This window comes from Drosophila nasuta, chromosome 3, assembly GCF_023558535.2.
Source record: "Drosophila nasuta strain 15112-1781.00 chromosome 3, ASM2355853v1, whole genome shotgun sequence".
Classification (NCBI taxonomy): Eukaryota; Metazoa; Arthropoda; class Insecta; order Diptera; family Drosophilidae; genus Drosophila; species Drosophila nasuta.
Window position 1 is genome coordinate 17,334,623 of NC_083457.1, and position 25,847 is coordinate 17,360,469.

At 41.0% G+C, this 25,847-nt stretch overlaps 4 protein-coding genes, 1 long non-coding RNA gene and 6 other non-coding genes across 16 annotated transcripts; 1 reads left to right on the forward strand and 10 right to left on the reverse strand.

Annotated features, from left to right (window-relative positions):
- Positions 1 to 3,865: 3,865 nt before the first annotated feature.
- Positions 3,866 to 8,342, reverse strand: LOC132793772 (ubiquitin-protein ligase E3C). Its single transcript, XM_060803852.1, has 8 exons — positions 7,667 to 8,342; positions 6,866 to 7,604; positions 6,380 to 6,794; positions 6,198 to 6,319; positions 5,396 to 6,133; positions 5,194 to 5,338; positions 4,434 to 5,133; positions 3,866 to 4,372 (listed from the first exon to the last, which is right to left on the reverse strand). The coding sequence occupies exons 1-8, from the start codon at positions 8,000 to 8,002 to the stop codon at positions 4,205 to 4,207; spliced, it is 3,363 nt and encodes a 1,120-aa protein (XP_060659835.1). The 5' UTR covers positions 8,003 to 8,342; the 3' UTR covers positions 3,866 to 4,204.
- A 435-nt stretch (positions 8,343 to 8,777) lies between these two features.
- On the forward strand, positions 8,778 to 10,092 carry LOC132793774 (uncharacterized). The gene is made up of 2 exons (XR_009633150.1): positions 8,778 to 9,394; positions 9,668 to 10,092. It is a non-coding gene; the product is annotated as an uncharacterized LOC132793774 (long non-coding RNA).
- LOC132793773 (7-methylguanosine phosphate-specific 5'-nucleotidase) lies at positions 9,383 to 11,377 on the reverse strand. Its single transcript, XM_060803853.1, has 2 exons — positions 11,161 to 11,377; positions 9,383 to 10,794 (listed from the first exon to the last, which is right to left on the reverse strand). The coding sequence occupies exon 2, from the start codon at positions 10,689 to 10,691 to the stop codon at positions 9,714 to 9,716; it is 978 nt and encodes a 325-aa protein (XP_060659836.1). The 5' UTR covers positions 10,692 to 10,794; positions 11,161 to 11,377; the 3' UTR covers positions 9,383 to 9,713.
- A 90-nt stretch (positions 11,378 to 11,467) lies between these two features.
- Positions 11,468 to 20,667, reverse strand: LOC132793771 (uncharacterized). Of its 4 annotated transcripts, none has more exons than XM_060803849.1 (5): positions 20,558 to 20,667; positions 16,208 to 18,570; positions 15,909 to 16,069; positions 12,042 to 15,847; positions 11,468 to 11,969 (listed from the first exon to the last, which is right to left on the reverse strand). In XM_060803849.1, exons 2-5 carry the CDS (start codon positions 18,567 to 18,569, stop codon positions 11,903 to 11,905), a joined length of 6,396 nt encoding a protein of 2,131 aa, XP_060659832.1. In that variant the 5' UTR covers position 18,570; positions 20,558 to 20,667; the 3' UTR covers positions 11,468 to 11,902. The 4 variants fall into 4 exon arrangements, with proteins under 4 accessions (XP_060659832.1, XP_060659833.1, XP_060659834.1 ...); XM_060803850.1 differs by lacking the exon at positions 20,558 to 20,667 and adding an exon at positions 19,721 to 19,789; XM_060803851.1 differs by lacking the exon at positions 20,558 to 20,667 and adding an exon at positions 18,657 to 18,673.
- A 1,265-nt stretch (positions 20,668 to 21,932) lies between these two features.
- LOC132794580 (small nucleolar RNA Me28S-Gm1083) lies at positions 21,933 to 22,025 on the reverse strand. Its single transcript, XR_009633253.1, has one exon. It is a non-coding gene; the product is annotated as a small nucleolar RNA Me28S-Gm1083 (small nucleolar RNA).
- Positions 22,026 to 22,177: 152 nt separating this feature from the next.
- On the reverse strand, positions 22,178 to 22,270 carry LOC132794577 (small nucleolar RNA Me28S-Gm1083). The gene has a single exon (XR_009633250.1). It is a non-coding gene; the product is annotated as a small nucleolar RNA Me28S-Gm1083 (small nucleolar RNA).
- A 148-nt stretch (positions 22,271 to 22,418) lies between these two features.
- On the reverse strand, positions 22,419 to 22,508 carry LOC132794581 (small nucleolar RNA Me28S-Gm1083). The gene has a single exon (XR_009633254.1). It is a non-coding gene; the product is annotated as a small nucleolar RNA Me28S-Gm1083 (small nucleolar RNA).
- Positions 22,509 to 22,672: 164 nt separating this feature from the next.
- LOC132794578 (small nucleolar RNA Me28S-Gm1083) lies at positions 22,673 to 22,767 on the reverse strand. Its single transcript, XR_009633251.1, has one exon. It is a non-coding gene; the product is annotated as a small nucleolar RNA Me28S-Gm1083 (small nucleolar RNA).
- Positions 22,768 to 22,911: 144 nt separating this feature from the next.
- Positions 22,912 to 23,005, reverse strand: LOC132794579 (small nucleolar RNA Me28S-Gm1083). The gene has a single exon (XR_009633252.1). It is a non-coding gene; the product is annotated as a small nucleolar RNA Me28S-Gm1083 (small nucleolar RNA).
- Positions 23,006 to 23,114: 109 nt separating this feature from the next.
- On the reverse strand, positions 23,115 to 25,758 carry LOC132788019 (H/ACA ribonucleoprotein complex subunit 4). 3 transcript variants are annotated; one of them, XM_060795304.1, is made up of 6 exons: positions 25,650 to 25,757; positions 25,219 to 25,584; positions 24,724 to 24,975; positions 24,252 to 24,526; positions 23,569 to 23,988; positions 23,115 to 23,506 (listed from the first exon to the last, which is right to left on the reverse strand). In XM_060795304.1, exons 1-6 carry the CDS (start codon positions 25,660 to 25,662, stop codon positions 23,306 to 23,308), a joined length of 1,527 nt encoding a protein of 508 aa, XP_060651287.1. In that variant the 5' UTR covers positions 25,663 to 25,757; the 3' UTR covers positions 23,115 to 23,305. The 3 variants fall into 3 exon arrangements, with proteins under 3 accessions (XP_060651287.1, XP_060651288.1, XP_060651290.1); XM_060795305.1 differs by lacking the exons at positions 25,219 to 25,584; positions 25,650 to 25,757 and having other exon boundaries at positions 24,252 to 24,510; positions 24,724 to 24,866; XM_060795307.1 differs by lacking the exons at positions 23,115 to 23,506; positions 23,569 to 23,988 and having other exon boundaries at positions 24,342 to 24,510; positions 25,650 to 25,758.
- LOC132794574 (small nucleolar RNA snoR639/H1) lies at positions 24,069 to 24,210 on the reverse strand. The gene has a single exon (XR_009633247.1). It is a non-coding gene; the product is annotated as a small nucleolar RNA snoR639/H1 (small nucleolar RNA).
- Positions 25,759 to 25,847: the final 89 nt, after the last annotated feature.

The window sequence follows — 25,847 nt, forward strand, 5'->3', positions numbered from 1 at the left end:
AATGCGTAAACGAGCTGCCTGCCCAGTTTCCTGCCAGTTGTGCCAACTATTTTTGCACGTTTATTATTGTAGTACACTTCAGTAAAAGTTTTTCCACTTTTCTGTGCATTTTGCAACACATCATAAAATGTGCTGACGTGATTATCAATCTAATAAAAAAATTATGTTTATTAATTAATTTATTAATTTTGATCAATTTTAGGCAGCTTCTTTTATAGGGGTTAGGGTATTAACTACTCGAATGCGTTCATTCAAGCCTCGCATTATACCTTGTATCCATACGCTGCAGAGGTATTATAACTCAGGTATTCGAAACGGTCTTCTGACATTTGTAGTTTAATGTAGTTTTCTATTTATTTTTATTGTTATCAAATTAAGGGATTTCATATCACTTCAAGTATAAATGTTTTTTAGTTAATACAATATCAGCTTACATATAACTTAATTCTATAATTATATTGTAAATATAATTTCTAGTTTGAATATTATATTTATTTTTGTTGTTTTTTTTATTTTAAAAATATTTTTAGTATATTTCTTTGGAAAGTCTTTCAAAATAAACAATTATTTTATTAAAAAGTTCAAATGTTCAGTTGGCGTGCATTACAATGTAAAGTTCAATTGTTAAATGTAAGATTGGTTAATTAATAAGTTAGCAAATTTTGGCAGCTGCTGACGACTCAATACGATACGATCGGCTTCTTTCTCTGGTCAAAACTACTGATGTCGCCTGATTGACTTCCGATCTATCGACTTACCAAAGCTAAACGAAAACTAAGTTTACACCGATTAGTCTCCACCTCTGTTATATGCATGATCTCGAGGCATTTTCCAATACTCAACCTTGGGGTGTCTCGCAGTCGAGCATAGCATTCCATATACATATACATATATATTTTTTGTGTTGCATGTGCACCAAAAGGTGCTCTAAACTTTTGGCTCGCCGAGCCGTTGGGTCCCGGCAACTTGCTGGCCATGTACCAAGGTGCCCTGACTAACTGTACAACACACACATTACGTATACGCCAGGTTGCCTTAAACACTTTTTGTTTTCGCACACGGCACATTTAAATTTTGTTTTGCCATGAAATATGGCAAATAAATCGCGCTCGTGTTATTTTTGCCCAAACTTTATGGCTTATCTGTGCGCCGTTTTGGGGCGCGTGCTCAAAAGGCTTAGCCGTGAAGTGCGGGTCTCGATGTAGATGTGCGATGCATGGTGTAAAGTGAAGTGCGGGGGATCAGGAGATGTTGGCGCCAAGTGCTTGTTAGTTATTAGGCTAAGGGCCCTGGCAATTGGCTTTGGCTTTGGCTTTAGCTTTGTTCGGGTGCAAAAACAGAAAAGAATAACGAACACAGTAAACGTAGCAGGTTGTATGGATTTAAAGTTTCTTTTTATAGTAGTTGCAGAGAGTGTACAGGTGAGACACAGGTGAAAAAGTTTGACAGGCAATAGATAGTTGCTGAATCGCTTTTGTAGTGCAGTCATAACTTTAGTTCATACCTCAACTGCTTTTGATAACCTAACAGAGTAAAAATTATTCCCGCCCCTAACTAAACAAATACTACAAAATGTTCTTGCCGAACTTGCTAAGAGGCTTTTGGGAAAACTGCAACTGCAACTGCAGCGTTAAAGCGTGCCGTATCTCTGGAATCGTCGTGTTGAAAATAGATCAAACGCAAACAGAGAGATTTCACAAACATAAAAATTGGTAAGCAAATAGCAAAAGGCGATGACTTCTTCAACAGGCAAGCAAAGTCAAACGGAGCAGGCGATATTTTGTGACACTTGACAAACAACGCAAACTCGCTCTTTCTATTTTCTTTTCGGCTTTCAGTCTACTCTAGACTCTTGGCGGAAAGTCCTCCATACCAATTTGTATTAATCGCTAGCCGTGCGAATAAATACTGCTGCGATATTCTGTGAGAGACACACACCCACCAATGTATACTTTAAGTTCAACACATTTTGTAAGTGCACGTTGTGTAAATCATAAGAATAATAAAAACAAAAATTTAAGAAATTTATAAAAGGTTTATACTTAAATCAAAGAAAAAGTTAGTACTGAATCTTCTAATGGCTAAAGAAAAGTGGGATTTTAATAAAATTTTGTTTGATTTCTCCTTTACAACACACATATAGTTGTTTGAGCCTAACTTATTTAAACTGTGTAATCACACATCAACTCACAGCGCAAATCTAAATTCTAAGAAACTGCAATAAAACAACATAGAATATTTTTACCATGCAATTGATTTTTTTTAAACACCAACTCAAACCACACTTAATATTATTATGATGTACATAATTGGAAATTGTCTTTGCAATTCCCACACTCACTGTGGGCAATGCCCTAAGGTTAGACAGGACAAGGGGAGTTTAAATACCACAGATATTATTTTTTTTGTGGCTTGAAAAAAAATCTTAAAAACTTATTGATATCGTACACAAACAAAATGTATAAATACTTTGCTTTGGGGTTTTAATTAAAGAAAAGTAAAGAATATCTTAACTTACAGCACCAATTTTGACCCAACAAGTATAAGATATGAAAATTATTAATACAGTTCGAACGATTGAAGCAGAAAGATAGTTGACGATATTTGATTAGAGCTCCAGTACCGAAAAATTGATTGATTACGGAAAACTAGAAATTGAATACACCAAGCGTCGTTTGATACAATGTATTATATTGAAAATGTTATTAGGTTTTAAGTACACTACAGAAGGAGAATAACCGTGTAACTAACATATTTATTGTCGTAATAACATTTAATTATAGTGGAATGCGATGAAGCTGTAAATCAAGCTGACTAATACCTTCTAATTCCCAAGATGCCGTAAAACATGTGTTATCTGAAAAACGAAAGGTTTTTTACTTATTTGAAATACAGTCATCAGTCAAATATTAAATATGGTATATTTATGGTCAACTGATAAATACAATTCAATTAAAAAACCTTTCGTTTATTATATAATACAAATTACATGATGATTGCCTCAAGAAAACCCAAGAGGTTTAACTAGATATTATATATTATCAATAATGGAACTTAATCAATCCATTGACCGCCTTTGTTAAACAATTTCGACGGTTTTGAGCGTCCTTAGGCGGACGAAAATCGAATTTCAATGATCCAGCTAAATGAGTTTTGACATTTAACTACTTTTACTTGTTCTTTTATTTTACGAGATCCCCATTTTTTATAAGTTAGTGATTTTTAATACCATAACATACAAAGTTAAAGGTCCGCTTTGAGTTCATACACAAGTGTAGGTCTTATTATTTAAAACACATCGATGTTACACAAACACGACCACAATTCCACTTTCTGTCAACACATCCCTAAAATTTCGTTAAATGAAGTAAAGCAACTGTAATTATTATTTATATAAAGGTAAGCATAATTGAGATGATAGCAATAATATGCAAGCATTGTAAATGAATAAACACATATTATCCATAAATCCTATTAAATAAATGTGGTTAATTACGACGATGTCCTGAGGCGGACATTTCATTGAAATGAACTTAAATATTTTGCAATCAAATATAAATTCATCTAGAAGCCGGCATTAAATCAATTCAAGGACTCCGAAAGGTTTGTACCTGTGTCTGTATTTGTGTTTGTGTTTGTGCAGCAGCTCTTGTGTGTATCTGCGTGCACTTCCGTCTGCTTTGTGTCACAATGAAACGGAAATAGCATCCTGAATACACAGGCACATGACCCCGCCCATCCTGAGATAGCCACATGAATGACCTGACATCTCAGCTAAAGTAAGGTGGGTGGCATATCGCACATTTAAAAGTTTCTGTAGGCCTCAGAAAATGTAGTCGACAAACCTTTAAAAGAAATTGATTGATTTTCATTTCTTTTTTTTTATTACATATATTGTTGTGTTATACGAAAAAAACACAAAAATCAACTAAAAGATAAAATTGGAAAACAGACCTCATAAGCTTCATACTTTACAATAGACAATTAATTACGATAATCATAATGTACATCTATCTATGAACTGGAATTGCTACTTGACCAGCCTTCGAATCCTGCTGGTGGATGGGCGTCCGATTCAATGTGTTCGATTTCATACATTCATTCGATATGTCAGTGTGTGAGTCTGGGTCTGAGTCTGTGATACGATACGTCTGATGGTTATACATTTTGTTTTGTATAGTTTCAGACTTGTCGGGAGCACATCTTAACTAAGTTCGAAGCCCACACCGGACTGTATGGCATAGAGCAGCTTTTCGCGCATTTGATCAACGCTATTGAAGGGCGGCAGCTTCAGCAGATTCGTGCAGGTGCTGGCTGTAGGTAGGCGCTCCATATCGCCAGCATTCTGTATGAAGAATGGCGGATCCAGGTCCTATAATTGAAATATTATTTTAAAACTGATGAAGTAGTTACGTAGCAATTGAAATGCTTACCTTAAATCCTAGCAATGGAGGACGGGAGCAGCTTGTGACAAACTTAAGGAGCTGACGTCGTTGCAGATCATCAAAGCCCTCCACCGCTGTCCAGAATGCTACTATGGAAGGATGCTCCGGCGTGTATTCCCCGCCATATTTGCAATGCTTCTTCAGGTCCTCCAAGTCAATCGGAATTTCCGCGCCAGATATGAGTATTTGCAACTCCTTGTTGCTGAACATATAAAGCCACTCAATCGGCAAAACATTTGATAGACCTTTACGGAAGGCTTTACAATGACTTTTTATCTGAACATTTAGTTTGTAGTTGGCTATCAGTTGTAGATACTCGATGCGATTTGAATTAGTCACCGGCGTGCTCTGACCTTGCGGCTTCAGTTCCACAATCTGTGTTTGCCCAAGTGAACTGCTGGCGACTGTGAAATCTAAATTCAATTCACTAACATCACCGGTATAGTCTTTGAGATAAAGCAGATTGCGATATAATTCCGGATCGAGTGACGCTAATTGATGTATATCAACATCCGAATATTTGCCAGCTAGTTTTGTTAAAAAGAATTCCGCCAGCGGAAGCTCCACTAACAGATTTTCATAGATTGCTTTTCCCACAATACGTCCAATAAAATAATAATGTTTCTCAAAGTCACCAAATAAATCCGCCACATTTGGATTAGGATACAGTTTGTTGTCAGTTGTCACCCTAAAAGATAATGTTTTTGATATTATGAAAATTCAAAAGTAAATTAATGAAGGCACTTACATAAAAAAGCCCCGATTGGGATCAAAAGCAGTCTTGATAAGTTCCGAGAGAAATTCACGAAAAACACCGCCACCATCAATGCCCGCTTCATCCAGTCCCAACGAAGACACAAACTGTACTCGAAATTTGAGACGCAAATCCGGTTCTGTTGGCAAAAAAACAGTCAATATAAATGTAAAACACATAGATGTATATTAGTTACCATTCTCAGGACGCAGCTTGTCGTATGCATCCTCGTAAAGATGGGAACGCCTCACAGTGATCATAATGGAGGGACCCTGTAAGAATGCCTGCTGGTGGCCCTGAATCCGCATTTTGTTCGCCGCAACAAGACCCTGGAGGATGCTCACGCGCTTATTGAATGCGACGACAAAGGGTATTTCACGCAATATGGTTATGGAACGTTTCTGTTTGGTTGACATGGGCGGGCCGTTCTCAAAGTCTTCACGCGTGAAATCACGAATAGGCTGAAATGGACGTATGCCACGCATGCGACTACTGTGTGTCAAAGGCAGATCCGTTGGTCTGTCCAATGGCAAATCCAATCGACTGACTGTCCAATGTGCTTCCGGGCAGAAGCCAAGTCGCAAGTCACGCGTATGGATCTGGTTGAGGACAAACACCACCACATTCAGCAAATTGGCCCAAATTTGCTTCTGTTGACGAAGCTTTTTGTCATCGGCATCGGTGTGTCCAAGAACACTGCGAAAAGCTAACTCAACCAAGCCAAGGCTAATGTCCTTTAGAGTCTTGGACATTTGCACGATTTCAGCAATGGAAAATGGCATCAGTCGGACATGCTGTATAGCTGCCTGGATAGGCGTCACCAGCAGTTTTTGTTCCACAAACTCGACGTCATGCAATGTGGGCAGAAGACGTCCGAATAGCATACAAAACGTTGCCAGTAAAGGAATAGTGCGATCCACACCCTGCTGCTTTGCTGTACAAAGTAGAGAACATTGAATGCAGCTGTTTTACATTTTAGAGTTGTTTGCTTAACTTACGCACAACGCCCTTAGAAATGAGTGTGAGTGGCGCAGAAAAGCCCAACTGTGTGGACTCAGCGGCCAGTTTGAACCAGACTGCACGCACAAACTTGGGCGTAAAGGCCAAAGTGTAGAGCAATCTGTAATAAGATGATACAAATTAAATGCTTTGAAAGAGGGACGAGCAGATTTGAACATACTTATACTCGTAAACTGCATGCTTATTGTATATCATCAGATTGTGACAGATCTCGCAGAGTGCGTAGATGAGCTGAGCATTCTCAATGTGTGGCTCCATTTGCTGTACAATGAAATCCACTCGTTGTGTCTCGTTCAATATGGCTATTGATTCCAAAAGGCAATTGCGTTCCTTGCTACTCAGTTCGCCTACAGGGCGGCAAGGTTGCTCCATATCATAGTCAAGGGTGCGAGAAGTCGGCTGATCATCGTCATCTTCGTCCGACTCATCCGAGTCATCATCTTCATCAGAGTCTGTATGGCGATGTGGTGCCGCATGGTTTCGCAATGTCGACTTGGGTAGCTGCAGTATATTGGGCATCATTTCAGCAATAACACGGACGTAAACGATCAGCAAGTTGCTCTCTTCCAATGTGGCTGCAAAAAGAATAAATTAGTTGTTGCTTAACACCTCAATGTTAGAAACTAAAACCAAATCCTCTACTTACCTAGTTGTTTGCGATCTAGCACTAGCAGCGAATTCAGTAAAAACGAACTGAACAATTCACGAGGTTGTGACTTGCACTGCTTGACCTCACTGGATTGGATTACACCATAGAACAGGGAACTGCGTTTGATTTCCTCATCCAAGTCCGTTGACTCAGTCGCAGACCGTGTCACTGAATTGGACTCCAGCAAGAAGTGCAGCGATTGCATCAGCAATGCAAATGGAAACTCTGCACTCTCCGCCAGGTTGGGCAGCACAAAATAACGAATCGGATCCGTATGCGGCGTAGCCAGAATTTCAGTAATGAACTTCTGGCAGAAGATATTTGACTGCTCACCGGCAGAAATGCGCCTGGCAACTGTAAGCGGTCGCAAAAGCAACTGAAGCAGCGCTTCAGCCATCAGACTGGGCGCCTGCAATGTCTCGCCGTCCAGCGGTGGACACTTCTCATCAAGCAGTTGACGCAAGCGCACAAAGTAGTTGCGGGCAATGAGGAAGCCAAAAACTCGATCCAAATATTTATACAAGAGCGTTTCATCCTCCACATAGCGCTCCACGGCAGCGACAGTAGTGAAAGTCTCCAGCATACGAAGTGGTATAGCACCAGCACTCTGTGGCAGCGACAGCTCCAGCAAGCACGCATCCAGCAGCTTGCAGACGCGCAGCATCCAAATGGGATCATGTGCTGAGTGCTGTAGAAGGCGTGATGGATTTCGCAGAATTTGCTGGCAAATTTCAATCTAAAAACAATACAAAAGTAATATAGCATATATCGCGATCTACGCTATAAATCTATACTCACCAGTCGCCCACTGTCCATGGCCACCCGACTGCTGTAGAAGAAACTAAGGCGTCGCAACAAGAAACACATACTCTCATCCTCGTTCACCCGATCCCGATGTAGCTGCAGATACGCGTCGAAGGCTTCGCGCTCAGCTCGTTTGCGACGCTGGCGATGGATGAAGGACCGAGCGTATGACTGCAGGACAACGGCGCCATTTGCCTTCTGTCGGAGTTCGTTGCGTTTCTGCCGTTCCAGTGCTGCTTTGCGAATGGCTGTGTCTCGGTCACAAGTGTGCGAGGCACCTCCTAGACTTTGCACCGGCCTTCGCCGATATTCGCCATCGAAACCAAACATGATACTGCACTAGTTTTCAACAGTTTCGCTGCTGGCTTTGGTGGGTACTACTGCTGTTTCTGTTGCTGTTTCTGTTATATTTTAACCCAGCTGATCAATCGCCCCCCTCCTCCACTCACCACATCATTTATGATTTTCAAATCTTTAATGGAGAGTGACAATGCATTAATGAACTGCTGCGTCAATTTCGAACAAACGGCTGATGATCCTTATAACTTCCTTCTTTGTTAACAGAAATGTATTAATACTATTTTTTTTCACTTGCCTACGGTAAAATTTTCTGGCTGCGTAAAAAAACGAATGATTTGTATATTTTCTCTGTGTTGCACAAAAGTACTAAAAAATAACAAAAGCGCCAGCTGTTCCAAGTTGTCAAATGGAGACGATGTTTCTATCGGCATTATTACAGAAAACCCTGATACTATTTATCTGGTTACATCTCATGTGGTATATTTTTTATTCAAGTGGTATTCTTGCTGATTAAACTTTTGTTAAAATCCGGAATGTAAAAAATGAGTAACAGAATATTTAATAGTTGTTCGAAATTTTAGCCTTGAAAATATCAGAAAAATACTTTATATTATTTTCAGTATTTTTATACTAAAATGAGCATATTACACCGTTTTCGACCTTTTTTCAACATTTAAAATTTTTATATTTTGTCATAAACAATGTAGAGCTAGAGAAAGTCGTCAATTGTGTTTAGCTTGTTTTGTGGAACTGAATCTGATAAAGATTAAAAATATTAAATATGTACAGGTACATTGTATTGTAAATTTTTAGTAATATTTATAGTATTATATTATAAATGCAATATGGGTAATTCCACGACGGAATTTGTCCCGTGCGAGACTCTTTACGTTAAAAATAACATAAACTGAAACAATTTTAAAAATAAAAAAGGTTATTTTGATAGCCCTAGATAAGTACTTTAATTAGAGCTAAGAATGGCTTTGGAATTTTCTTTCTGTTTAGTTTTCGGTTCTGATAATTGCAAAAATTTACAAATTCGTACGCAAAACCAAAAAAAGGACGAATATATATATTTTATCGTAAAACAGAACAAGTTCCTAAAATCAATCTTAACTCTAAATATAGTGCTTATCTAAAGCTTTAGGAACAACATTCACTTATTTTTAAAATTGTTTCAGTTTATGTTATCTTCACTGTAAAGGTTCTCGCACGAGACAAATTGCATATGTTTTTCTTATTAAATATAATTTTTAAATATTGAACAACAAAAATAGTAATAAATTAGTACACATCCGTATATTGTGTTATGTATACTCGTATTAAGTCACTTTTAGCGCGCCAATTTTGAATTTACTGTGTGGAATATATGTATGTATTAAATTAGCTGATACGGATAACATTAATTACTGTCACGAATCGGTGAGTAACGGTATGACTTGTTGACATTAAATATTAAAGTAACGTTTCCCGTTAAAATTTCGTCCATATGAAAAAAATTAAACTACAAATACAATAAATCAGTTACAGATAATCATGTGTTTCTAATCAATTCAATGTGATTTTATTATGATAGTGTATCTTAGTTCGAACATATACAAATATGGTAGAACATGATTGAAACTTTATATCTAAACCATCTAATTAATAGCTTCTGTTGTTTTCCTATCATTTTTATCATTAATAAACAATTAGCACTTGAGCACTTAGAACTGGCGTTTTCTGTGGTCGCTTGGTAAATTCAAAGTGCAGCATTTGGCAGAACTATGGCAGAGGCTCCATTTGTGACGTGTGGATGGCGTAACTGATGACGCTGTTCGACGAGAGCGAGGAGAGCGCGTGGCACATCCATTGTTTGATCATCCACAAGCACAATATCAAAGGTATTCATATACTTGTCCATATTTGCTTCCACGTGATCAAATAGAAACCCTATTTTCATGATGTGAGATGAAGCGGGCACACCGTTGGCCATGTCCGCATCGCCGAGAGAGTCACCCATGACAATGATGTGATCACGTGTGTGTACAAGCTCATAATACTCGCTGCCATCCAATACCGTTTCATTTTTGTTGAAGGTGTGAATCATCGGCTGCTGGAAGCCATCGAGCACCCCGTCGCGATACTGCAAAAAGTTTGACACGACCTTGACATTGGGATGCATTATGTTTGCTTGCTGCAGCACCGACACTACGGAATTGCCCAGTCCAGCAGAGAACACGAGCACCGGTATTTGGAGACGGAGAAGTGTCGCAAAAAGCTCATGCGTATGGTCACGTAGCGCACGTTTGAATTTGCTAGCGGTGTGCTCGATTTCGCTCTCATCAAAGGCAAATCCGCTGGCCAGTTTAGCCGACTGAGTCCACCACTCGATCATGTGCTGGACCTTCTCCTCGATTGGCATGTGGGGATCGATCTCGATAGGTCGGTATTTGTGGAAGAGCTTGTCGGACTCCTCCTTGAAATACGTTGGCAGCGATTTGCAGGCATTGAAAATGCCAAAGCTCGACAGTACTGGAAGATTATCCTCAGTTCGCTGTTTAGTGATGGTATAGTCGAAATCCGAAACAAATTGCATCCGCTCTGGACCGCCGCAAACGAACTCATTGATGATTTTCTCCACACGTTCTGGATCACGCATTTTGCAGTGGCTTTGATTCAACGCGGGAATATCTTGGATGCGCAAATAGCCCTCATTTTCGTCCTGTTCCTTGCCCATTGCGAAAATGTACTGTTATTTTTACTTATAGTTATAACAGCCAGACGATGAGAAGAGCGAACCGAAATATTCGTGTGTTCTCGGAGTGGGTTCTTTTCGACGACTGAAAATAGAGCAGTATTTAGTTGGTTAGAACTTTGCGCTCTCATTTTTCACGGCATTTGCAAATTTGCACATATCGCACGCATTCGCTTAGTTCCTCTCACATTGTATATACATATGTATAAATATATATATATATATATATATATATATATATATATATGTGATTATGCATAGGGATGAACGACTCTGTGATAGTGAAACAAAATCCTAATTCAATCACAAATTGCAATTGCAGTTTCAAATTCGAATTAACAAAACAGACTTTTTGTATTCATTAGTCACTGTTATCCAAGTCTGCTCATCACTAGCACACGAATCGGTGCAAAAACAAAACACACACACACACTAATGTGTACATACTCACGAGCGAAGGTATATTTTCTATTTCCAATGAGCGGTACCTGACCTTGGAACGCTGTTGCCAATTTCTTTAGTTGTTATTTACTGTTGGCTCGCTCTAATGCTTGGGGCACTAATCAGCCTGTTTATCGAAGCTTTTACGCTTTGTGTATTTTTGATTATTAACAATAAATGCCGGACAACTCAATTCGCTTATTTACCATTCGTTCTTTTGAATCAATCATTGCACTCGGCGAGAACGTACCGCAAACAGCTGAGCTGAAACATTATGGAAATGAAACAACGCGCTCGAGAGTCGCAAGCTAATAAATCGCAACAGTGGCAATGAAATTTTTTTGTTTTGTTTATTTTTGTGCTCTCTCCTTCAGCCTTACTTTGTATCTCTATCTTACTTGCTCACATTTGCTGGTTTCTATTATGCTACAATTCAAACAAGAAAAACTAAAAAAAAATATTAGAATTCATATCAAATAATATTAACATAATTCATTAAACCTATGTCTTATTAATCTACATATTAAATATGTTTGAGTTATTGTTAACTGTTGCGCGGGTGTGTGTACGTATGATGTGTGTGTATCTCGCTCGAGGCTTGAAAATTTCGATTCTAATAATTGAATTAGTCTTCGATAACGATTGGCATAGTCGTCGATTGTGACAGTGACTTTGCCGCCGAGCGCTGTTGTGTTTGTTGTTGTGGTGGTGATTGCTGTTTTTGTGGCGTTGTTGACTTCTGAACGCAGTTTTCAAAAGGCAAAAAACTTCCACTCTCCTGGCAGAAATGGCTTCAGGTTCTCTTTGCGTGTCAATTCACTGTAAATAAAAATGTTCATAATGATAGTTCCAGTTTAAGCAAGCACATTTTCAGGTTTTACACAAACTTACCGATTTAAATAATCACTGGCAGCTGCACAATTTCTGAAGGCATAGACACCTCTATCGGGTATCTTGACCATGTACTTGGAGTCCATAAACTTAACCCGATAACGTGGTAAATCTTTGGCCACCAAAAAGCCGTACTGCGGTTTACTTGTACTCGCCGTTGCTGGCACCTTCCGATTGCCCGCTTCTGGTGTAGATGTCGTCGAGGACGCCTCTGTCACTGGATGCTTTGCGGGAAGTGACGATCTGGCGTCCTTTGCTGCAGCGGCGGGTTGCTTATGCGGCAGGGAATTGCGAGCGGCGGCCAACTGCTGCAGTTTGGTTGGCAGCGGACGCACCTGATGGATAGGCAGATTCCCAATTGAGATTGTGGTGGCCGTTTTCTTCACAATTGTTGGTGTTCTGATTGATGATTCTGCTATTGCTGGTCTGATGATACTTGCTGCAGGCGATGGCTCTGTTGCCTTGCGCTTGAGACCAATTTTAATAGGCTCCACAGCTGCATTGTTGTGCAGTGGGTGAGCTGATGTTCCATTGGCATCTTTAGATTTCATCTTGGTGATTGTAATACCTGTGGGTGGAGCGCCGATCTTAATATTCCCATTACCACCACTCAGCAGCTGCTGCAGTGATTCATTGATCTTGGCGGGAGGCGAACCGGTCTCCTTGCTGTTTACTGAGGCGGCAGTTGTAGCTAAGGCTGGAGTCTTACAACGCTGCACGGAGATGCGACTAATCTTGGCTGGCTTGGGCTCCGTATTCGTCTCACTCCGACCAGACGTAGATGGCACCACCGGCGTTTGTGTGACCTGCACTTGTGGCGTAAGGAATTGTGTAGACGGTGCAGTTCTTCCTATGGCAGGCACATTCGCAATGAATGGCAGAAATCCTCCAGCCACTGATCCATTGCTTGTTGAATTCCCGCCAGCTGCATTTGTTGGCGATCTTACTATCTGGAGAACACCGCTATTGCCGGCGGACATCGTTTGAATGGTGTAGTTGGTGCGCTGTGGTTTCGTTTCCTGACTCGACTCTGGTTGCTTTGCCGCATCCACGTCATCATCAATAATCATGCAGTCGTCATCATCATCGTCATCTGCGGCATTATCGTCGTCTTTGGCGTTCAACTGCTGCAACTGTTGCTGCTGCAGCTGTTGCTCCGACTCAGTCTTTTCGACCTTCGTTACCATGCCAGCCGATGCCGTCAAGTCGACCTCAAAGTGCACCTGGTTATTGATCTGCAGCACCCAAAACGCCATCGTACGCCTCTCAGCCTGGACTTTAATGCTATGCTCACGTTGATACACTTCCCGCAACATCATCTTTCCGTCGACACTTTGCAGCAGCACCAGCACTGGCGGCTCCTTGTCCAGCGGCAACGGGCCAAAGTAGATTTTGCGTTTGGACGCCGGTGTCACGAAGGCATCGTAGGGAGCATCCTTGAAGAATTGCAATTTGATGACCTTCTGCGTGTCATAGGAAGCGCGAACAACTTGATAAATTCGATCCAAAGAGATCATGTCCCGGAAGGCGGGAACGAATATATGCGAGAAGTCGTCAAAGAGATTCAACACCAACCAGCGATGATCCTTTGCGTGTCGCTCTGGTATTTGCAGAGCACTCACATCTCCTTGATGCACTTTGCGGAACTCAATGTTGCTACGAATGATGAGACCAGCATCCTTGTTCTGCGTCGTCGTTGTCGTCGATCTGGCAGGAGGTGTAGGCAACATTGTTGCTGGGACTGCTGCTGGCGAAGCAACTGATGATGTAGTTGATACTATAGCAATATCTTGCGATGATGTAGTTGCACTTAAGCTTTGCAAATTCGCGGCTTCTTTGGCTGCCCTTGCCAGTTCAAGTTGTTTGTGCTGCTCCCTTATCTTTTGCTTTACCATCAGCGAGCAGAGCACATTGATTTTCTTGGTCAATATGGGATGGGATTGGGGCGTCGGCTTAGTGCACGCATTGCCCTCCATGTACCGCAGGAAACCCTTGACCAGCCAATACTGTTGCCTGCCCTGCATGACCACTGCCAAGCGACCAGTGTTCTCATTCTGTTTGCTCTCCAGCAACATGCGCGCCATCAGCGGCAAGGCGCTGGGATCAGGAGCAAAGCGCGTATTGACCACACCAATGGCACCGCAAACCGCAGGCATCATGTTGGTGATGGTCGCTGCGAGGAAATTGTAGTTTTTCATCTGCACGTCCCAAATGAATACATAGTCCGACTCAAAAGCAGCCAAGAAATTGGTCCACTTGATGATGCATAGAATGTCCTCATTGGGAGCGGGAATTATTTTACTTTCACGCTGCAGCGCCAGATCAATGTCCTGCATCTTTTTGCTCACATGCGTGTTCATCTTGAGTATCACATCGTTGTAGGATGCGCGGAATACCGCAGAGTCCACCGAGGCGCTGTCATCCAAACTCGGGGATGAGGAGCTAGCAGTTGAATCCGTTGCGCCTGTGTACAGTGAAAAGCATGACGATATCTTGGGCATTTGAATCTCTGGCATAGGAGCGGACTGTTGCACATCACTTTTCTGCTTGACCGCATCTTTTGATTCCTCCGCTGAATTGGGCAGCTGCCTCTTGCGCTTAGGTGGCTGCATTTCAACGCCGAGTTCGCTGTGAGTTGCTCGTTTGCTTGCCACTACATTGCCTGCTTCGCTCTCATCGGAATCGTCGCGCACAAGAATAACTTGTGGCTCTGACTCAGACATCTTATGTTGCTGTTTGATCTGCTGCTCCTGTTCAATGCGTCGTTGCTGATCCAGTTCAGCACGATAGTAGTGCACCGCATTCGAGATGCGCTTCCTAAGCAGCTCTTGTGTCTGGGGCGTCTCACTGCGCCTCACCTCCAAACTCACGCGTTCAGCTCGACGGCGATTAAGCCGCAAATAGCAATTCTTTGGCACAGAGACTGCACGGCGGCAGAGGAATGGACGGGAGCGATAGTAGCTAAAGATGATGTCAAGCTCAGCAGGTCGTTCAGGCGACACAACACCACTTGCAGCTGCTTTGGTCGTTGCTAATGGCGTAGGCGGTGGTGGCAGCGACGATTGCGCTGACGTTGTCGGTGGAATTGGGGTTTTAATTGTGAGTTTAATTTCCGGCTTAATTGTCGGAGCAAGCTGTTCCTGCTTTGGCAATATCTTTACGAATGGTTTAATAGTTGGTTTCTTCGGAAGGTCTTGTAACTGTCCCTTATTGTCCTTGCGGCGCTTCTTCGACTGTGCTTGCGATTCCTCCGGTGGTCGTTCGAAACTGTAGTGAGCCCTTGTGGCCAACTCGGGCACATAGTGAGGGGCAACAGCATCGCCATCTTCCTTTTCAATTATGACCGGCTTTCCTTCCAATGCAGTTCCGCCGCAGAAGCAATTATACAGTTGATGTGTCATGCAAAAGATGGCCAAATTAGCAATGTCGGGAAGACGACGAAGCGACACTTCGCAGTGCTTTAACTGCACAAAATCCGTGTCCTTCACAGTGCACTTTGGTTGCAGCGATGGCAAAGTTGCAAATGCAGTCTCTGGGGTGACTCGGGAGCGTTTTACGCTTGGATCACGTTTTGCGGCCTTAGCTGGACGCACCAAATCATCATCCTCAACGGAGTCGTCAAAGTCCTCGTATCGTTTGGGCGCTTTCGTGCAGCGTCGTTTCTTATCACACTGAGTTTCGTTGATGAGCAGCGTTTCATTGTCTGTCAGCACTAGAGTCGATGTGAAATCCTTTTCCATTTTAGCCAAGCGAGCTGTCGCCTTGCGTCGCAGATTGAACGCATCCTCGTTCGAGAGGCCGCGACCCTGTTATTGAAATATGGCATTAGGTTAAACTGGATCTAGACCTATAAACACAGATACTTACGTCAGTCTCTACGCGCATTACGCGAGTCAGCTCCGCCCGTGTGCAGCGGCATTCCAGAACACAATCCGCACGTCCGCAATGTTCTCGAGCGGGAAACTCTCCGGCGAGACTCTCGCAGAGGCAACCCATCTGACAGTGTTCTTTGACACAAGGTTTGTTGGCTGCAATAAAGAATGATCAAATTATTATATCTATTAGACTTGTTATCTTTAGTATTTCAATTTTGAAGCAAATGAATTATTAACAACTATTTTGGTTGAAAATCAACACAGCAACCTATTATACGTGTAGGGACTTACCATCCTTTGCCATAGCAGCTGCATCGATGATGGTGGCATTGAGACGGCGCAGCTCTTTTGCCAAACGCTGCTGTTTATTGGGGCGCCGCAGTTGCTGCTGTTGTTGTTTGCCAGTTGACAATTTATTACCGGATTTGTCCACCTTACTAGCTGCCGTCTCCTCTTTAATGGGACTTATCTCAGAAGTAGAGGAGTAACTTGCATCGGGATCAATGCTGACGAATGAGTTCTCGCTGCAGCTGATGGCAACCGTGTTAATCATGTCACTAATCATATCTGCGCAGGCCAAGTCGATGGGATCAGGCGATTCGGGCAGTTCTTTGCGAAACTGAAACTCCTGCAGTTTCTCGGGCGGTTGCTCGGCAGTGAAACTATCGTCCAGCTGCTCGGAGCGATCGACAACACGACGCACAAGGATATGATTTCGATCATTCAAATAGGGTATTACAAAAGTGAAACTCCTCCGCCTGCCTGCAGGCAATCCGTCCGCCGGCAATCCTTCAGCATTTGCTTCCTCGTCTTGCGCTTGCATCTGCAGAGTAGATACACTGAACTCGGCCCACTCGCGCGTTATGTCATGATGAGGCAGGATGTACTGAAGATAGCGCTTGGCAATCTCATCCAGAGGTCGGCCCAGCTCTGGCTTTACATCTAGATGCACCGGGGGCATACTGACAATGGCCATGCTGCCGCCAGATAGCAATAAAGCGGCCGTATCATCGTCCAGTGGTTTTTGGTAAGGTTTCTGTGAGAGCGGGCAGGGCTTGAAGATGGCAGGCAATGGATACTGATTGAGTTTCTGCAGTTTGCCGCCTTTCATCGGCCATGTGGGTAGAACCTTCAGCTCAGAGCTGAGAGTTGCATCCACGCATTTACTTCGGTTACATCGGATGCTGGCGATCTCCTCGGCGGTCAGTTGACTGCGATGCGGACGTTTCTCGCGCTGACTGTTGTTGCCCCGACTTCCCGGTAATCGGACCATTTCACCGTCAATGCGGATGACCTGGTAGTAGTACTTGTCCATGTCGGTAGCCACATAGCTGGCGGCCTGCCAACCCTGGCGGGTGAATGGCATTTGGCTACCGGATGACTGCAGAGTCTGCATGGCAGCCACTTTCACCTTACGTTGACGAGACTTCCGCTGCAGTTCCCTGTAGACGTTTGCCTCATTGTTGATGATCGCCATCTTTTGGCTCTTGCACCGTTGCAGGTACAGACGACGATCCGCCACAGTGCGAAGGCGTTGCAGGCTGTCCGGCACCGCCGGCATGTCCATATGGGGAGGCACACTGTGCGCCGTAACGCGCCCATCTTGATACATGGGCTCGAGCAGGCGTTCGCGATCCTCGAGGCTCGATTCACGCAGATTATTCTTTTTCATATACGCTTCGAGAGCATCGCTTACAAATGCAGCATTGCCGTCGACAGTCTTGCAGCTCTGCGGCACCAACGGAGTGAGCAGCATTCCTGGCTGATGGTCGCTCTCGTCGAAGCCCACGAAATCGTCGCTGGCGTCATCATGAAAATTGCAATCGCTACTTTCCTCGGCTATAACTTTGTTGCATGTGGTAGATTCACTTGTTGAAGTCGTCGTCGTCGGGATATTCGACTCCTTGGCAAAATTTTTGACGCGCACTTTACTCATGAGCATGTCAAGGAATTTGCTACCTCCAGACTTTTCAGTTGCATTCACCGATTCGCTGTTGGGCTGTGACTCTTCAATTTCCATCAGCTCTGAGGTGACCGGCTTATCCCCAATGAGGTTCACATCTTGCCGCTCTTTAGTTTCCGTTGCATCAGTCTCTGCAGCATTATCGGCTGTGTCTTTTTCTATTGTTTCCGTTAACAGTTCTTTGGCCTTTTTATCCTCTTCGGGTTGTGCGACAGTAGGGTATTCTTTGTCCAAGCGTAGCTCGACATTTTTGTTGCCATCTTCGATCAAAGAAATACCTCGTTTGCCATTCTTTAGCAATTCGAGTTGTTGTTTCATCTGTTTGGACAGCTCCTCGCCATACAGTTCCGTCTCCTCGTACTCCGTGACGAAGCCCATCTTTTTGTATAGTCGCACAATGCTTGGTGACCATTGCTTAACGTTCGCCTTGCGCCGCTTAATCATGCTCTTAAGTCGCGGATCGAAGAGTAGGATACGTGGACGCCGTACGATGACGACGCGATTTCCACGCTTCCGCCAGGCATAATTGCGAAGTACACATCGTGGTTGTAGCGCATAGCAGATGAAGCGTTTGGCGTTTCCCCAATTTCGATGCAGGAATTCCCGTGAAACTGGATATAGACGGTTCAATTTGCGATATTTATTTAAATCCTTGCCTGCCAGTACAATCGGAGGTAGTTCTGGTGACATTCTAAAAAATAAAGAGGATATTATTAACTACATTTACAAACCCCGACTCAATTAAATTAAAATTAAATTAATGGTAAACGTAATTACATCTTAACTGCTTCTTTAGCAATTTATCAGACACTTAATAATCAGTCGCTTTACATATAGAATCCAAATATTATTTGTCATATGGACTATATTTGTAGAGACAACTATTTGATAAATAATTATTTTTTCTTTTTAAATATTACAAATAACAACTATATTTGTTGTATGTTTATTACTTATGCGGAAATATTGACAAAATTTTCAAAACTTTAACAAGTGAATCGCACTTCTAAAAAAAATCTGTATACTCAAACATTTCAGACATTTTAAGGTTAGGAATTAACAGAAATGAAAGTTTGCGAGTTACGAAGCAGTGCTGCCAATAATGGTAAATTTTGCAAGCAAATGGGTCGCATTGCCGTAAAAAATATGTATACTAGAAAACGAAATATTTGTCAATATAAAATTGTCTAAATAACATATAATTTAAGTGTATAATATGTAACATATTTAAAGTAAATGTAGCGCAAAAGTCTTACAAACATTTACAATCAAAAAAATTAAAGAAAGTTCGCAAATTACGAAACAGTGCTGCCAATAATGGTTAATTTGCAGGGAAATGGGTCGCACTGCAGTAATAGATACACACTTAAATCTTCCGGGAAATATGTATGCAAAATGAGGCAGGTAAAACCAAATCATATTTGTTACCTGGGATAAGACTGTCAATATGTTTTAAAAATTAAGAACTGCGTACGTGACAGCACAGGACTACTTAAATAAGCATGTTATCGAATAGCTTACGGAATCTACACGAGATGCAAAACTACATAAATGTAAAATAATACGCACACTTATGACAATTAATGTGAAGAACAGCGGCCCAATAACAATGCATGAGTTCTTAATGTTATTTAAGCGCCTTTAACAGCCCACGCAGACCCGCACACTGATGCAAATACAGATATAACACAGAGCATCAGCGACGGCAGCCAAACATTTTACACACTTTCGATTATTTTCAGCAACGAGTTATCGTTAACTATTACCAAGAGCCGCACATAATTGTAAACTGCGAATGCACTGTATTCACTTTAATATACTCATTTAATTATAAAAACTACCGATTTTATTCAAAAAAATATGCGCGTGCAAATATTTTACGATGTGATCGCAAGCAGCGCTGTGAAGACCCTGTGACGGACTGGTTGTGTATACATCGAAACATACTCATATGTAGCAAAATGAGCTTGTGTGTGTGCCTCAGTATAAGGTAAAAACCAATTTCAAGCGTTCCAACGGAATGCAATGGCAATGACACAACAGTAGTTGTCCCGCTTATGTCACGACTGCATGTGTACGCACACTTATGTACATGTCTGTGTGCGCACGTGGTTACCGATAAAAACCGATTATTGTTGTCGAATGTCTTGCAAGGGTTTTCCTTCTGTTTTTCATTATTAATTATTTGTACACATGTATACGTAAAGCACAGGAATTTAGAACATGTATGTACATATGCAAGCATATAGTATACATACACAATCAGTCTAAATGAAAAAGTTGATGTTTTTATTATGATCTCCGCCCATAATTGTACACTTTTCATAAATAATAATAATGTATGCAATTTTAATACCTGATATAAGACTTGTGCTGCCAATATCTTGTGTGTGTTAGTAAATTAAATAATAACTCGTCCGTTATCCGCTAGACATACTCTTCACAAAAAAACTATGAAATATTTTTTTGCTATAAATCGATAACCTCAAAAGAAATCCAACATGGCGTCAACGGATACATACATACGATACCGTCGATCGCATGCGTCAGAATGAAAGGCACCGAACTACACCCCCACGTAACAAACACATACATACATACATACATTTTATGAAGCACGGAGAAACCGAAAAAATATCCTGTCACAAATGAAAATAAAACCTAATTAAAGCGCTCACCTGCTGAAAATAAGGCACACTAAGGTGCCTTGACTTTATTTAATATCGTAAATTTAATGGAACCTTTAATATATTTGCTTCTAGTCCACTTCAACGCGTAATAACTTGCGGCTCTCGCTGCTGACGTCGCTAAAAGCTAGCACACACAATTCAATACATACACAAAATTTACACACACATGTGTGCAATTGGTGACTGCATGCTAAATTTCAATATGGTGACCGATAACAACGCGCCAAGATACCAACATGGAATGAAACACAGGGTTGTTCGTGAGCAACAAATGTAGCCTGATGATATTCAAAGTTGAAGAAAAGGTTGCAAAACGTGAAATAATTGAACATTACAACTATTAAATAGATCAATTAATCATTGTTACTTGAATTTAATCATTCGTGTACATATTTTTGTTATTCTTTACCTAGTGAACCCATTTGTTATATGATAATTTCATTTAGCTTCCACATTGTTTTCAACCGCCACAATTTGTTACACGTGATTACAATGTGTCCTTTCGATAAACGTATTACATGCATTTATGGCCGTTCTGTATTAACTTGAAAACAAAAGGCGGGTACTCTTTGCGTACAAGATGCGATATTGTTTGCCAGGTGGCAACCATGGTTTTGATTTCCCACTAAAAAATGCTGACTAACCTTACATTTTAGAGGTTAAGATGCGAATACCCCCGCAAAATAAATAACACACATTAATTTACTTTTTATTTGCTTTATTATATCTATTTATTTACATGTACGTATGTATATTGTTTATGCAGAAGTAACTTAAGTAATTGTCATGGGATAAGAGCTTTACCTGCAATAATATGAAAAACAAAAAGAATAATTAGTTTTTTTTTTTAATAGATATTTTATTAATTTAGATTGTTTCTCAGCAGGACCTATTTTTGAGGATTGTGTTGTTGCGGATTTTGTGAATCATGTCACATATTCAGCTTTCCTTTCTCATCACTTTGATGTATGCATTATAAGTGGCTTAATTAAATGGAACTCACCTTACGATTAATAGATATAATTTGTGGCGTTTTTTGTACAAATATAAACACTGAAATTAAAGAAGATATACAACTTTATTTAATAGATGCTGGCGTTAAAGAAATATTGTATTGCTTATTTTTTTATGTTCAGTAGGACCTATTTTTGAGGATTGTGTTGTTGCGGATTTTGTGAATCATGTCACATATTCAGCTTTCCCTTTCTCATCAATTTATTTAACATGAATTACTAATTATGTTTACATTATGCGTACCTTTTCTAGTTTTTTGTTCCCCCAAACAAGTATATTCCATCTGTAAGATAAATAGAAATATTTATTTAGTTAAGAGACAAACATTTAGATTTAGTTCAATGGCAATAAATAACTTTCAGTAAGACCAATCTCGCATTCAACATGAGAAGTTTCACTTAGTTTTCAGCTAGGGGCGAAAGTTATTGATCATCATTTTGAAATCTATTTAACCCAATAGAAATATCAAAAGCAAACTAACCTTTCAGAAATTTCCGTTTAATTAAAGATCACACCCCCGTATACTGAAAGTAAAAGAAGACTGATAAGTATAATTTTAAGAAATCATATACATGTGTATATATGCACATGTTTTTTATATTTTCAGTAAGACCAATCTCGCATTCAACATGAGAAGTTTCACTTAATTTTCAGCTAGGGGCGAAAGTTAATGCTCATCATGTAAAACCGGAGTTTTATATTTGGTCACAAGAACTTTAGCTTACCTTAAAACGCATTCGAATGAACTGGTCACCTCGATCTTTTTGAGCATGATCTGAAAAAGTGGACAATCTTGTAGTTTCTATAACAATATTCAATATTATGTTTAGGCAATTGTATGTCAGTAAGACCAATCTCGCATTCAACATGAGAAGTTTCTCTTAAATTTCAGCTAGGGGCGAAAGTTAATGCTCATCACAGAGTTGAATTGGTCAGTAACTTTAAGGATACTAACCTTTACTGAAATCCTAGTAATTCAATAGAGAACAACAGAATACTTGACATAAGAAGTCCATGTTTTCAGATCTGAAAAAAAAGAGAAAGGCAATTAGAATTGATTCTCCAAAGATATTTATTTAGAGAGTGAAATCACTAATATCAGTAAGACCAATCTCGCATTCAACATGAGAAGTTTCACTTTTGCTTTCAGATAGGGGCGAAAGTTTAAAACTCATCAAATTTTGGATTACACTTTGACATATTGAGAAAAATGACTTACCTTATGATTAAACATTTTGTCCATATTACTGTGCCAAGCTGAAATAGAACATGGAATTGAATTAGTCAAATATGGTTCTTTGGTGAAAAATAATATAATAAAATGTTTTTCATTTCTATCTGTAAGACCAATCTCGCATTCAACAAGGGAAGTTTCACTTATTTTTCAGATAGGGGCGAAAGTTAGCACTCATCAGGAGAAAAACATTTATAATAATAACATAAAGAAATTTCTTACCTTTTAAGAAAGTGGTTGTTACAATGCTGCTGTAAATGTTGAGGTAAGTTTATCGAAATCAGGAAGACTTGACAATTTACAATAAAAAATATATGTTTATTGCATTGCGAATGTCACTTATAAATGCATTAAAAATTTGCATTTTTACAGCACGTCGACGTCTGCAACTTTAAAAACTTAACGACTACGAAAATGCTCTGAATAGTGGAGGACATAAAGGCTAATTCCTAATACAATTATGCATAGTATGAGTAGCTACTCTACTCCTAAGCCTCTTCTCTATCCCTATCTTTGTCCTTCTTCTTCTTCTTCTTTTTCTCTACGGTGGTATCAGCAGCATCCGCATCTTCGGCCTCAGCTGGAGCCTCCTCCTCGCCCTTATGCTTCTTCTTCTTCTTTTTCTTATCTGATTTTGCGGGCGTGGCATCGACTGCGGATTCCTCGACACTTGAGGTACTCAGCTTACGCTGCAGATAAACAATTTCAATTAATTATCTTCAGTAAAGAGTTTTTGAATATACACTTTTACCTTGCTGACTTCACTGGATCCGTTGGTAGGCGGTTCAGGAGTTTGTGGCGTCACTGCCGCAACTTGCTTTTTGGCATTGTAGTCCACGAACCCAGTTAACCATTCCTTGGGTGTGTTCTCATTGGGTCTGCCAAACTTGTCTAGTTTGCCGGCAGCAATAAGCGCCTTCTTGGCCGATGCCTTCGGACCCAATCCCCACTTGCGTGGATATGTATCGCGCTCCATAATGACACGTTTAATCTTAGCCACAACGCCGTGGTCGCAAGACGACATGGTCGCTGTGGTCATAAGAGCGATGGCTAAGCAAATGGCCTCACCCTTTGTCGTGCAGATGACAATTTCCTGCTCGAGTTCAATGCCATCTTCATATCGCAGGACACCGGGTAACATGATTTTGGCACCATAGCAAACGGCATTCACCTAGATAACGATATAGACAGGAAGAACGAATTTAGTATTGTGAAAGTGGAATATTCAATTTAATTTAAGTTAATTTTTATTGTGGTCTGAAAAAATCTTTGTCAGATACGCTAGGCAGGCGCAACTCCAACATACACACATCAGCGGCTTTACTGTTCCCAGTCATAGTCACAGACGTTGTTGGTTAAAATACAATCGTCTGCCGGCTTAATATCATGGGGTAGGTAAGGAAGACTTTCAATAACACTCTCTTGAAGACTTACCGAGCTGTCCTTCATGATGATGCGCTTGTGGTTGACCAGAAGACCCTCCAAGGGCTTGATGACACGTCGCAGCATGGACTCATCTTTGTGATTTTCATACAGCCACATGGCGTCGAGAACATCGTGCATTGTGACCATGCCATCGCGCTCGGATTGAATACCTGAGCGAACGCGTCGCAGCTCCAACATTTGGCCACCAACGCCTAGGACTAGACCCAAATGGACACACATTGTTCGGATGTAGGAACCAGCCTCGCAGCTAACCCAAAAAACACCTAGACACGTGAGTATTGTGGCGAGAGGAGAATAGAAAGTGTTACCAATAAAACTGTGCATTTGCTCACTCGCAAATACTGAAATTTTGATGTATTTACTCAGTTGGGAAGAGCTCTGGCTGTCTCTGCCTTAAGCCAGGCAGCGGCAGGCGGAGGGTTCAACAACTTGAATTTAACTAAGTATTTGATGGACTTACCCATATTACGAGTTTCATCGTAGTCCAACAGTTTGCTGTCGTAAACAGTTCGCACACGCAATTGACGTTTGACAGCCGAGATTAACGGTGGACGCTGGAAAAGTGCGCCACGCAGCTTCTCCAAACCTTGACGGACCTTGGCAACAGATTCGACGGCTCCATGCAACTTAAAAATGGCCACATACTCCTTGCCAGCACTTTGCTGCGATTTCACGAGGCGTGTGGCGCGGTCAATGCACACAAGAAGGCACCCTGTGTTTTTGTGGAGGGTGAGAAAATTGGGAGAGCACGTGCGTTAGTTACGTTTGAGGTTAGGTTTGGAAAATAGTTTAACTTGAGAGCAAAAATGAATGAAACTATGCACAACAATTTTAGAATTGGTTCCATGACTAAAAATTTGAATATTTTATGATAACAAGGGACATCTTCATCACATATAGACGAAGGATTCCCGTAAATTTTGCACAATGAAAGCACATGGTATTGTCTTCTTACCTGTGACCTTGGGATCCAGTGTGCCCGAATGTCCGGTTTTTTCCACTTTCAGTATCTTTTTGATCCATGCCACAACCTCATGGGAGCTGGGATTTGAGGGCTTGTCGAGATTTATGAAGCCAGTTTTAATGTATTCCTTAATGTCGCGATTCAGCGGTGATGAACCATGTGCCAGCGGTGTATAATGATTTGACCGTATGTTGAGTTTGTCAAAGTTTTTGAGTAAAAGAGGCCATTGGGAAGTGTCCAACTCGGCAATCTTCGACGATGGCTTTATTTGGAATTGATTTTGCTTCTGCAGAGTTCCAAGATCTTCATCGGCATCGAGTGGCTCTTCCTTGATTTTCTTCTTTTTCTTCCGAGCATCTGCAATGGTGAATGCAGCATTGTCACCATAACATTTTGATTACAATTTGCAATTAATTGCTTACCAACGTCAGTCATTTTAACTATTTTATTTTAACAGCAATATATGGAGTACCAAAAAGACGTTTGCACGCGGTGCCTGACTGAAGAAAATGGCCGAGCAACACACGTGTTGCTACAGTTGAAACTTATATCGATACCGAATCTTTATCGATTGTTATTTTCAAGTTCGATAGAACTTATTCGATAATAAATAGAAATCG

Excerpts from the sequence above, each read along its gene's own strand:
- LOC132788019 (XM_060795304.1), bottom strand. Across the intron at positions 24,527-24,723 it reads CGATGAAACTCGTAATATGG|GTGTTTTTTGGGTTAGCTGC; the intron begins GTAAGTCCATCA and ends TCACGTGTCTAG. Across the intron at positions 23,989-24,251 it reads TCATCATGAAGGACAGCTCG|GTGAATGCCGTTTGCTATGG; the intron begins GTAAGTCTTCAA and ends ATCGTTATCTAG.
- LOC132793772 (XM_060803852.1), bottom strand. The coding sequence starts at position 8,002 with ATGTTTGGTTTCGATGGCGAATATCGGCGAAGGCCGGTGCAAAGTCTA. Across the intron at positions 6,134-6,197 it reads CATTTCTAAGGGCGTTGTGC|CAAAGCAGCAGGGTGTGGAT; the intron begins GTAAGTTAAGCA and ends TACTTTGTACAG. Across the intron at positions 4,373-4,433 it reads CTCCATTGCTAGGATTTAAG|GACCTGGATCCGCCATTCTT; the intron begins GTAAGCATTTCA and ends TTTCAATTATAG.
- LOC132793771 (XM_060803849.1), bottom strand. The coding sequence starts at position 18,569 with ATGTCACCAGAACTACCTCCGATTGTACTGGCAGGCAAGGATTTAAAT. Across the intron at positions 16,070-16,207 it reads AGCTGCTATGGCAAAGGATG|CCAACAAACCTTGTGTCAAA; the intron begins GTAAGTCCCTAC and ends TCTTTATTGCAG. Across the intron at positions 15,848-15,908 it reads TAATGCGCGTAGAGACTGAC|GGTCGCGGCCTCTCGAACGA; the intron begins GTAAGTATCTGT and ends TTTCAATAACAG.
- LOC132793773 (XM_060803853.1), bottom strand. The coding sequence starts at position 10,691 with ATGGGCAAGGAACAGGACGAAAATGAGGGCTATTTGCGCATCCAAGAT.